The 12,426-nt window shown below is 37.2% G+C and overlaps 1 protein-coding gene across 6 annotated transcripts in view; it reads left to right on the top strand.

Annotated features, from left to right (window-relative positions):
• Positions 1 to 12,426, top strand: part of fam13a (family with sequence similarity 13 member A) — a 66,916-nt gene that overhangs the window by 16,897 nt on the left and 37,593 nt on the right. For all 6 annotated transcript variants that reach the window (XM_032562921.1, XM_032562922.1, XM_032562918.1 and 3 more), the window contains 4 exons: positions 2,367 to 2,505; positions 3,921 to 3,986; positions 5,455 to 5,535; positions 8,146 to 8,381. In XM_032562921.1, coding sequence (XP_032418812.1) covers positions 2,367 to 2,505; positions 3,921 to 3,986; positions 5,455 to 5,535; positions 8,146 to 8,381 — 522 coding nt within the window. The remainder of the gene's footprint in view (positions 1 to 2,366; positions 2,506 to 3,920; positions 3,987 to 5,454; positions 5,536 to 8,145; positions 8,382 to 12,426) is intronic.

Genomic DNA, 12,426 nt, shown 5'->3' with positions numbered 1-12,426 from the left:
ACTTAACATTTGATTGACAGTAAAACTGAAACATATCGCAGACCAGATATATGCTTTTTGTTCATTACTTTAAATATTTATTCACATTAAAGTTGTTAGAAGGGTTAACACAGTCCTCCATCTGGGACTCTACTTGGCCAGCAGATGGCGCTGTTTGCACAGAAAGGTGAATTAAACTGCCAGTATAGTGAAAACGAAATAAAATCTTAAAATTCAGACTTAAATAATGCAAAAATATTATATAAATGAATCAACTTGTGTTTACATTTCCTGCTGAAGGCAGCACAAAATCAGTCTCATCAGCCTGGTGTTGGATGAAGACATTTATCGACATCCTGCTGCGTATCTGGCATCTTTCCTGCAGGATGCATTAAAGGCCTGTTACCTGGCAGCGCCGCAAGGGGAATAACAGCCAAAATATTCACACTGCAGGAATCTTTAGAGGAGTTTAAGCTTTTATACCCTAAACAAGTATAAAATCAACACAAAATAACTCATAACTACAAAATTAATAATTACAAAATGAATCAAAAAACATTTAGATGTAATAGCTGCATAAAAATTCACAACATTTACACTCAGAATGGAGATTCATTGCATCTGAACAAGAAGACCAACCATAATTAAAACAAACTAACATGCAGTCAACTTTACAGAGTGTGAAATTATGGGAATCTAAATTCTCTGATCTAATTAAACCAAATTTGGCATGTCTGGAGAGAAACGGCAAAGATCATCAGATGGACATCAACTTTCCTACTGTGAAGTACGGTAGTGGCAGCATCAGGCAGCGTCAGCGTCAGATGGACAGGAAGACGGCTGCAACCAAATATGAATATTCAAGAAAACCTGAGTGATCTGGAAGTCAATAAGCCTCAGCGACCCGATTAAGAGGAAGATAGTTGATGGATAAACATTTTGGTCCAACTTGGTGTGTTTTCATAAACAAATAAACAAATTTTCTAATAACATGACCTTCAGGAATTGTTTTACATGATTAAAACCATTTCTAGTCCTCTTAATTGTTCAAGTATCTAATTTTCTAACCAAACACTTAATAAAACGCTGTCATTGTTTGAAAAAAATGCATGAAAAAGCATTTAAAACCAAAAATAACCTTCGATGGGCTTCCTGATAAGTTTTTGATAAAACCTCGTCAGAAGATTAGAAAAAGTTCTTTTGAAAGCAAGAAGAAACAAGAGGCAGAGCGAAATGCTTTCAGGTCGTCATCACTGGTTATAAATCGGTTTGTTCAGACTGTGAATCGAGAAATGAAACACAATCAGCTCTCAGTGTGCCAAGCGCTTCACACTGTACAACCTGTTCTCCTCTCCACTGACTCTCTGCATGCCCAGGTTTTATAATTAGACTTACAGTTCGGCCTGCAGCCAAGCTGCCATCCAGCACAGCTGTTAGCTCACCAGGAAGGCAGCTCAGATGAAACACGAACCAGTTTCATCTAAACACCAAGACGCCAACCGAGCAGCATTTATTCAGGAACAGATTCTCAAACTTATTTCCACACATGATCTGTTTAAACCAGGGATGAAAGTTATCAATTAAAGAGTTAAGCTAAAGTTGATCTTATCAATCGACTAACAATTAGCTGATTTCTTAAAAACCTCAATGTTCTCTTGTGTAGAGAGGGACAACAGTATTTCCATAACATAAAGAAACTCTGATAGAAAAATACAGTAAATTTCTGGAAACACATGGAAATTACGTATGAAAAGTCAGAAACTTGCTAGAAAAAAACTCAGATTTTATTTTTAGATTAATCTCAGAAAGTTTTGGACTTTTAAACATTTTTTACTTTTGAGACAAATAAGTTTTTTCTTAAATTTTTTTTTAGATTAACCTCAAGATTTCTTTTTTTTTTTTTCTTTTAGCAATTTTTTAACTTTTCAAACTCATAAATGCCCATATTTCCCTTTCGGGAAAATTTCTGACATTAATCTCAAAGTTTCTAAGATTTTTTCAAGAAATTTTTTTTACTTTTCAAACTCAAAAATGTCCACTTTTTTATATAAAATTTCTCAGATTAATCTAAAGTTTGCTGAGTTTTTTGGCAAAAATGTACTCCTCTTTTGGCTTTTCTATCTACAATGGCCCTAATTTGCGATTGTACACACTGGATAGACTCTGTGTGGAACCTCTGTCCTCCATCTTTATTCATGTGCCAATTGGCTCTACTTAAAAGATGACCAGTGGCGCCCCCTTGTGGATGGAGGTTAAACTACAACACAGAGGAAGGTCTAACGGACATTATTAGTTAATCGACTGGAACTGATTTTAATCTAACAAACCATGCGTCCCTAGTTTAAACACTCTGAACTGAAACTTGTTTCATTTGTTTGTTTTTTCAGAGTTGCTCCCAGTCCTGAAGCCGTGAAGGATCAAAATATTTGCAATAAGATCATGGTCCAGTTCATCCAGAACTACAGCTGCATCTTTGAGGACAAAGAGGACGAGACGGAGGAGCGCTCGACTCTCAGACCCGTCCAGGTGTTGTTAGCAGCAGCAGCTGTTGGTGTTTATATGGATCAGATTGGCGGCTGGGCGCCTCATGTGGTTTAATCAGGATCTTTTTCTCGGTTCCTCTCCATGAATCATGAGTTAAATACCGCCAGGCTGAATTAATCAGAGTATTGATTATCCATTAGAGCTGTGCAGGAGCAGCTCCTGCACAGGTCCATGTTTTCTGTCTCCTCCTATTGATTTACATTTGCTGCTCCGACGGCTTCATTCCAGTTTCCAGTCTGAAGTTTTTCTGATTGGTGATTCCAGAGGAGATTTAATCAAAAACAGCTGGAGGCGATTCGCAGAAACCAGAACAAACGGGCCTCAGGATCCAGCACCATGATCCATCCATCCATCCATCCATCCATTGGAAATAAATTGTATCTAAAGTTAATATTATCATCATCATCACATCGTATCATTTCTGTAAGCCTCACATTTCCTTCTCTGTTAGTGAGACGGTGGTGAGGTGTGTTGGATGTGTTGAAGGTAGATTTGGGAATTCCTCAGGGTTCAGTTCTGAGTCTCCTTCCTGTGTCTGTTATTATGAAACAAAATAACAGACATTCAATCATCTCCTGCGTTTTTGTTTTTAAAGATTATGTCAGAACCAAACATTCCTACTTTGGTTGGAAGGTTTTCAGCTCAGTGACTGGGCGTGAACAATGCGTCGGTTGTAGAAGCATCGGTCACATGACCATCAGGCTCTAACCTCGAGGTCTGAGTTAACCTTTGACCTGACCCTCTGTGCTCTAAGTATGCCTCAGCATCACCTGCAAATCCTTTTTGTCTTTAGCTGTTTATCCTCATAAAACCTCAAAATGTTTGGGATTTTTTACCTTCCTAGTAGTAAGAAAAAACCCATCAGTATTAAAGTTACAGCATCACCAGCGTCTGATTCGGCAGCAATGCTGTGAATACCAGTAAGCGACCCCTCTGAACCTGGGAATCCCCTCCGCCGACAAAGATCATCTTACACCCACACACTGCCACCTGAACACGCAGATGACTGACAGCCTCGCGGTGTCTTTGAACGCAGCACGCTCTCACCAGTTCACCTTTTAGCCTTAGCAATAAATAAAACGCTGGAGAATCCATGCTGTGCCTGACAGTTTTCATGTTTACGTCTGTGTTTAAGGCTGCGGACCGTCACATCTATTTTTAACTGTTGCTAGGGCTTTCTGGGAGGAAATACAATACATGTGTTTTTGTATTAGACTCCTGCATCATTAATAAATCTGCAAAGCAAAACTTTGAAGTCTTTTCACAAATTTTCTATCAGGCGTCAAGGAAAAGTGATTAAAAAATTACATAAAGTCCAAAGAAAAGAGGGTAGATTTCACACTTTTATATGATTGCATCTCAAATTACTCTATAAATGCTATTTTTGCTCTTTCTAGGCTAAGTCAGAAGAGGAAGACACGAAGAAATCATCCAGTCATCTCAGTCCAGTTCCACACATAGAAGTAAGTTCTCTGACTCTGTTAATGAGCAGATAACGCATCTCAAATCTGTTTTAGCTTTTATGTGACATATTCCATGTACAGTTCAACTGAAACCAAAAATTAAAGAAATAAACAAGCTGCAGTAATCTAGATGCAAAAGTGTGCAAATTTACGACTAGGTTTTATTTGTTTTTAACCACAATTAAAGAAGATCATCTAATTTTGTAATTTCTGCTAAGTGTCTTTGCTTTTTGCTTTGGTGTAAGTAAATTACAGTGGCCAGAGTACAGAGTAAGCCAACATTACAAAATCTGAAACACTTCTACAACTTTCAAAACTTTAAATTTACATTCCAGAAAACAGATTCATGTCTTAGAAAACAAATTAGCAACACGTGAAACACTTTTACATGTCCCGAATGAATGAATACTTCACCAAACAAATTAACATCTTAGAAAAAACGCTTAAAATTATAGTTTTAATTAAAGCACTTCTAAGGAAAATCCCACCAGAATGTCTGAATTTAGCTTCAACTCAACTCAGTTTGTTTATATAGCATCAATTCACAACAAATGCACTGAAAAAACACAAAATCTTATCAAGCAATTTTAGTTTAGTTTTCACTTGGGGAAAATATTTTTGTTATAAGTGAAATAATCTGCCAGTGGAACTTGTACTTTCTTTTAATCAATATTAATATTATCACTATTATTGACTTAAAACATGCCGGTATATCTAGCTGAAAAGTTTCTTGTAATTTAGTTTTGTTTTATTTCAAGTGTACTAAAATATTTGCACTAGAAACTATATCAAAAATACTTGGTAAGATTTTGTGTTTTACATTCCAGTTGATTCTTATTGTCAGTTATTTGATTCAGATTCATTATAATTAATGTTCATATTTGCTAAACTTAACTAAATAATGAAAGCTGATTAATAAAACTTGACTTTTTTTCTGTGTCTATGATGGAATATGACTTTAAATGTGTATCATGGTCTTATTTTTTCAAATCACAAACTTTCCATTTTTACAGTAATGTGTAGATTTTTTTCCTATCCACTATGTTTGTTTCTGATTATTTTATCACGTTGTGTATGACGTGTAACACAGTGTTGATGTTTTTACTTTAAGAAACTTCAAAAACATCCTACGTGGCTGGGTTGTAGTCCATAACAACCCAGCCATGTGATCTGTGTGACGTGATTAATGCGTCCTGGACATGTTTTGGAAAATTTCCTCTGTAAGGAGTCAAGTTCAGTTTCTATAAGCCTATAGATGTTATAACAGTCGGTGGATTTAAATCTACTTCATGCCATTCCTTAGCCCTGGAGAACATGTTGACCTTATTCATAGTCCCAACATGCACAATTATCCTTTTTTGCACCTTAAAATGCAATAAATTTGTGATACTTTTATGATGAATAATAAAAATACATATTTTTTAAGCACTACAAATGACACATTTGTTTTCTTTCTTGATTTCTAAAGACTGAGCTTCTAAATTCACTTGAAGACATGAAACATCTCAACAAAAGCTGCATCAAAACCTCAAAGACAAAGAAGACAAAGGTGTGTAAAATAAATCTGTCAGTTTTGATTAGCTTTATGTTTATCAGGCGGTTTTCCTCTGAATGCTTTCTTCTTTCTTATCTGCTGGGGCTCCTCGCTGCTGATTAGCCTTGAGGTCGTCTGTCAGACGGCTTGCGATGCTCGTGGCCTCGGTCACATGACGTGATTCAATAAAGGAAAACAAGAGCTCAATTATCTGCAGAAAGAGAAAAACACAGACTTCAGTTTGCCTTACAAAAGCTTCCAGCTGCTGTAGACGAAAACTCACTGAAAACTTCCTGTTGATGTTTTAGAAACTGAGCTCTGGGCTCCAGGAGGTCAGTAGTGCAATTTTTTAAGGTGTGTAAAATCCTGTTGACTTCTTAAGCACGTCTTCCCTTTTTTAGACTGAAATTATCTTTCTATGGTAGCTTTTACTGCAGATTTGTTTGTCAAAACAAGTCATGAAAACTGTCACTAGATGAAAACTGTCACTATAGAGATGAAAATGCTGTCTCATGTATGACGACATGCTTAAAATATCTGCTGAGGGAAGATGATCAGCTCCTTCAGCTGGCAATCCCTAAAAATACAAAAGTTTGCAATCAGGCGATTCAACAGTGCAGTGTAACAACTAAATAATAATATTTAAATATAATATTTACAACCCCCTTGAAAAATGCTTATAACTGCCTATTTTAATAGTTTAAACACCAAATACACCTTAATATCTATGAAAGGAGCAGTGTTATGTGTTCTCCAGTCACATAGTGCAAACATGTTTGGTAAAATCAGTTCTTAAAGGGGATCTGTTATACAAAATTCACATTTTGTTTCTACTGCTTCTAAAAACAGCCCAAACTCCTTAAAAAAGACCCTGCTGTTTTTTGGCAATAAGTTATTTTTTGGTGTCTGGAAAAAACCTCCTGTTTGTTATGTCACACTGCCTCGTTACCTAGCAACCCAAACAGAGGCCCAACATGTTTGGTCAGCTGGTTTTACTGCTGTATAATGGCTGCTGGAAAAGACAAGAGTTTTGTTGTTGACTTACAATTCAGAAACCACTTGCTGCATTCTTGTGCAGGAGGCTCCACTTATGCTTTTCAAAGATGTTCAATTGTATAATTGCCATTTTCATGTGCAAGTGGAAAATAGGCAGAACTGAGCAGGCTAAAATCTCATTTGAGGATGATTTTGTGCGCAAAACATAATGACCATGTTTATCATCCTGCTGACCTCCTGGGTGACACCAGAGGTCACAGGGTCATTGGTCAGGTCAAGTCAAAATGTATTGATAGAGCACTTTAAAAACAACGAAAGCTGACCAAAGTCACACAGTTTCTTTATCAATCTGTCGCTCTGTTACCTTGTTGAATTATCTTCAGTCTTTGTGTTTTGAACTACAGATTTTTAATTCTTTCTTCAAAATACGCCTTAAAGTGACATGACTTAGAAACCAGGTCACATTTTTCATCCTGGTGTGTCAGATTTCTTCGCCATCTGGCCTTTGACCTCCTGTTTGTTGTTGCTCTGACTGAGCCAATCACAGTGAGGAGCCAGAAACTGGAAATGAGAAGAAAAGACGAGTCAATGCTATTCAGACAAAACGTAGTTTGCTTTTCAGCTGAATATCCACACCTGCATTCTATACCTGGAAAACAAACCATTAAATCATTTAATAGGATGATGCATTGTGCATTTTTACATGATCTAAAATAAAAATCTGCTATAACAGCAGTTCCTTATCTTTGTTATCTTTTCCATCGCCTGTTTTTCCTCCATGACGCCACTTTCCCGTGATGACACAGACTCCTATCCCTCCCAAAAACAAGCTGATGTCCAAAATCTTTTCTGCTTTTTTTCCTGTTTGGTTTTCTCTTAATGGAGCCAAATCAATCAAAAGCTCCAGGGGCCAAAATCCATACCAGGTCCAGCTAAAGAAGTTTGTGCTACTAATTATGCTGGAAAAAGCCCCCCATTAGGTGACTGGATGTCTGAATGAACGCTACGTTGATGGATTTTCTTTTCTTTTTTCAAACAAGCCATTAAATTACAACCCAAATGGAAACGCTTTTCTGATAATTGGTGCGAGGAAAACAAAAACGTAAGCCTTTTAATTCAGCAACGAGCTGTTTATCTGTAGACGAGCCTTTTAGCATTGGATGTCGGAGAGCATTATCGATGGTTAAGCCGCTGGTGTCGAACCCATTTCGTCCTCTGTAGCCGCTGGTTGGGCTTAATGTGCAGCAATATCAGAGCTCTGCAGACACGATAACGGGGGAGAAAGCTCTTTATCATCCTAAGAGGGTGTATTTTAAGTCTCTTTTGGTTGTGATCCCAAAAAATGCAGAAAGGAAACTTTCAAAATGTTGCTGTGATCAGATTACGGTTCTTTTCCTACACGAGAGTTGGAAATTCACGCAGTATATACCCACTCAGGGTCAGAACGGTAAGACAGAAACCTGACTAACCTTTGACATTTACTGCTCTTCTCTCCTCTTTTTCTAACTCTCTTTCTCTGGAGCTTCTCATGTGCAAACTTTATATGCAAATACCAAGAAATTAAGTGGGGTTTTTTTGTGAAATATACCTTGCAATGCATTAAAAATGTAACTTTTCTGTGTCAATCAGGTTCGGAAGGAGAGGAACGACGGCATGCCTCAAGTCGCTCGTCAGCAAAGACAGCCTCAAGGGTCGCCCAGCACAAGGTCCTTCTCCATACCAATAGTTTTACCGCTGACCTCAGAGCTGACGAGTCCAAGCCCAGAGGTTACGGACACGTCGCCTCTGCCAGAACCGGACTCTTCCAGAACCGCTTCCCCACATGTCGATTTCAGCCTCTCTAGCAGCACGGAGGGCCTCAGCAGGTCAGTGCGTGGGATTTACAGGTCTGTGCTCAAGATATTCAGGGACTGTTTTACATTTTTAGACCTTCATGCATGTTAAAACAATGATAAGACACTGAAAACAATGATTTTTTTTAAAAAGTGGAAGAAATGGCAGCTTTTTTGCACACATGCATTGTAAATTTTGGAAAAGAAATAGATGCAAATATCTGCAGATCTTTTCATTCAGAAACCAATTTTTCTGTTCAAACAATCTAGAGATTCTGTTTAAATTATGTGACTAACAACAGAAAAATACAGTGTAAAGAAATAAAACGTTTATTTTAAACAATTCTGTAAGATTCCATCAAACTCCAACAGTTTAGATTTAAACAAAAATAAGTGTTGGTAGTTTGTAATATTTGTTTTATATGCACTAATTGGATGAAATGAAAATGTCATATAAAGCTAACCAAATTAAGAAAATAAATAAATACCAGTATTTGCTAGGAGGCTAATATTAACTTAGCTACCTGTAGTGTTTTTCTTAAATAAAAGAATATCAAAGAAGTATTTAAAACAAGTTGATGTGCAATGTGATATGCAGTATTCTCACAAGAAGGAAAAACAAAGACGTACAACTTAATTTTATTTTAAAATAAAACATTTTTTAGCATTTTGATCTGATTCACAATTTCCAGGAATTGTGAATTACTAGAATGTTTTTTTTCTGCATGCCTTTCAACATGTAGGAGAAAGTCTGAATATTTACTCGGGTGAGCATCTTTACATCCCGTAGAAATCTGCGTTTTAGTTTCCATAGAAACAAATGTCTCGTCCTCCGTTCTCGACTCGTCAGAACGAAAATGTTTATCCTCTTACTCCAGCAGAAAGTCGCCTGCTGCTGGGAAACGTACCAGACGCAAAAAAAAAAAACTTCCACACTTTCTCATGAACATCAGAGCTTCTGTGAAATTCGGTCAGCAAGCTGCATCATTTCTGTGTTTGCTTCAGCAGAGCATCCCTCTTAAATCGGATCCATCTCCGGTAAAATGGGTTGTGACCGCCTCGTCAGCCGAGGGTAAAGGTGAAGACTCTCAAATGTCTGACAGCAATTATGGACCCGTATCCTGAATCCGGTGTCGGCGTGCATTCGGCATGCGAAAGGGCCTTTTATAGAAAGCTGAAACCAGAGCCGAGTGGTTTCCAGTTTCCCCAGTCCTGGAATAGCAGCGCTGCAGCTGCGCCTGTTGTTGGGCTCCTCACTGCTGGCAGTGGGCATCAAGGTGGCTCAGCCAATACACCTGCACTGCTACTATCAATCAATCAAGTTTATTTGTATTGCACATTTCAGCAACCAGGCAGTTCAAAGTGCTTTACATCATAAAAACACAAAAAATACAAAGTCAATGATTGTCAAGTTCCGTCGTTGCAAATCAAAATGTTGATTAATGTTTCACTTATGATGTTTCAAAAGCAACTCTAACCAGGTGGGTATTCAGTCTAAAGGAACTCAGTGTTTCGGCTGTTTTGCAATTTTCTGGAAGTTTGTTCCAGATCTGTGGTGCATAGAAGCTGAATGCATAGAATGCTGAATGTTTGGTTCTGGTTCTGCTCTGCATCCCCAGAACCAGAAGACCTCAGAGGGCTGGAAGGTTGCTATGACAACATCACATCGTTAAGCCGTTCAGTGATTTATAAACTAACATCAGTATTTTAAAGTCTATTATCTGTGTAGGGACTGTAGTTCTGGGCTGATGTTCTCCATCTTCCTGGTTTTACTAAAAACACCAACACCAGCGTTTTGGATCTAATTGTTTAGGCCGACCTGTGAAGATAATGTTGCAGTAAACAATGCAACTAAAAATAAACACATGGATGAGTTTCTCCGGATCTTGCTGGGACATTAGTCCTTTAATCGTGGAAATGTTCCTCAGGTGATAGGAGGCCGACTTTGTAACTGTCTTTATGTGACTGAAGGTTCAGGTCAGAGTTCATCACTACATCCAGATTTCAGGCCTGATCTCTAGTTTCTATCTGTAATAACTGAAGCTGACTCCAGAATGTTCCTCTTTAGGTCCAAGGATAGTCACTGCAGTTTTCTACAGGAAACTGATTTTATTCTGATGTAAATCTAAGCCTAAAAATCCCAGAGAAAATGGGACTTAAATGTCACCTATTCTGCTTCCTTGAATAGGTTAGGATAGGACAGGTCTATGGCCTATACAAAACATATTCATTTCATCTTTTTCTCAAAATCATTCTTAGATAATGACTTTTTAGTCTAGTAAATCCAAATAAGCTGCTGCTTTCCCCCCAACTTGCCCCAAAATGGCTGCAAATAGATGCATAATATTGAATTTTGCATAATAATAATTATTTATTCGAGAACTTCCGAGGTTTCTTTACAGGTCTGGAAAAACGTATAAGTTTTCAAAAATGACTTTCAGCGTTCAGGTATTGAATATGATTATAAAAGATGGAGTTCATTTCAAGTTTAAGGATTTTATACCATTTTACAGGAAACATGTCCAATTAAAATTCTTCAAAATCAGAATTTATTGGTCAAACTTGTGGGCACAAATGAATTTTGCCAAATGCTCATTAAAATATAAAATCTAAACTTTAGAGGAGATATAAACAAGACTAATTATGTGCATAAATGTTTTTAAAGAAAGGTTAAAATAGTTCAAATATGCTTATTTTGTTTCACAGAAATTCTAGGAACTTAAAAACAATTTAAAAAAATTCTGCAACACAGTTTAAAAATGGTAATTTGATGAGGGAAAATTATGACACTGGTAAAACGTATTGCATTTTAAGTCAATAATTCCTTAATATTGATGAAAAAGTATTAGTTGGCAGATTTTTTCACTAATAACACAAGCTCCTAGTTCTTGCTGAAAAGTTGCCTATAATTTAGTTTTGTCTTATTTCAAGTGTACTAAGATATTTGCACAAGAGACCAAAATTATTTGATAAGATTTTGAGGTTTTTGCAGTGTACAACCCGACTCAGGGAGGACTGACCTCTGCGTCTGTTAATAAAGACAATTGGGTCAACACCTGAAGACAAAATAAAAGCAAAAACAGAGAGAAAAACTCAAAGCGAGAGAGACACAAAGACGTTTTACCATGTCTCTTGCTGAAACATTTAAATTATGATCAGTTGCAGTTTTGGTCTCTGCGGGAAACATGAGCGACCTTTAGAAAAAAGTAAATCAAAGATTAGAGCCGAATCATTATCCATTAACGCTCTGCAGAAAGGTTACATGTGTGCAAAGTTGTAAAAAGCAATCTATAAACATATTTTTAATTGCATTGCAAATTCCTGGAGTGCAATTTCATTAACACTGTACAATGATTTTTAGTTCCTACTAATTTTCCTTCTGTGTCATCAGACAAGTTGAGTTGGAGAACATATCAGGTTTTAATCTCTGCCGGAGATTTGGTACAATGGCTGCCTTTCACGCCGCACATGGATGGAGCAAATCTGATACTTCCAAGTTATCTTCTCCGTGTCAGTAGGCCAGTAAATCTTCAGGCGGCTTCCCTCACAGGCTAAAACTTTACCTGCCAAGTCGGATTGGGTCGCCGATCCCCACCTGGGATGACGGGAGCATCTCAGAGATGTGCGTCAACAACCCCAACCAATATGTTACAGCAGAGTAAAACAATATAAAGAGAGGAAGAAAAACATGTTTTTATACAGAAAAAGCTTTTGATTCTAATCCTTAGTGGCTGTTTTTGCTCAGAGATTTTTGTTTGACTTTGTTAACAAGTAAGGCTTCCATAAATCTGCATTAAAATCAGCTTTATGCAGCTGCGGTTTTGAAATATACCTGGTGATTTTCCACCAGTGGAAATCCTTTCATACCTGTAGCTGCTCTCATCGCTATATAACAGCTTGCTCTTACTTTTCATAGCTAAGTGTCAGACACAGCGCAAAAAGCAGGTATGCAAGGTTTTTTTTGTCAGTTTTATTTTACTTTTAGAAGTTTTATGAATTTTACATGATATTCAAAGCATAATTCAATGTTGCTTATTTCATTCTTATTTTATCAGCTTTGTTATTGAGTTAGATTTGA

This window comes from Xiphophorus hellerii, chromosome 5, assembly GCF_003331165.1.
Source record: "Xiphophorus hellerii strain 12219 chromosome 5, Xiphophorus_hellerii-4.1, whole genome shotgun sequence".
NCBI classification, from domain to species: domain Eukaryota; kingdom Metazoa; phylum Chordata; class Actinopteri; order Cyprinodontiformes; family Poeciliidae; genus Xiphophorus; species Xiphophorus hellerii.
This window is presented reverse-complemented; position numbering and strand designations above follow the sequence as displayed.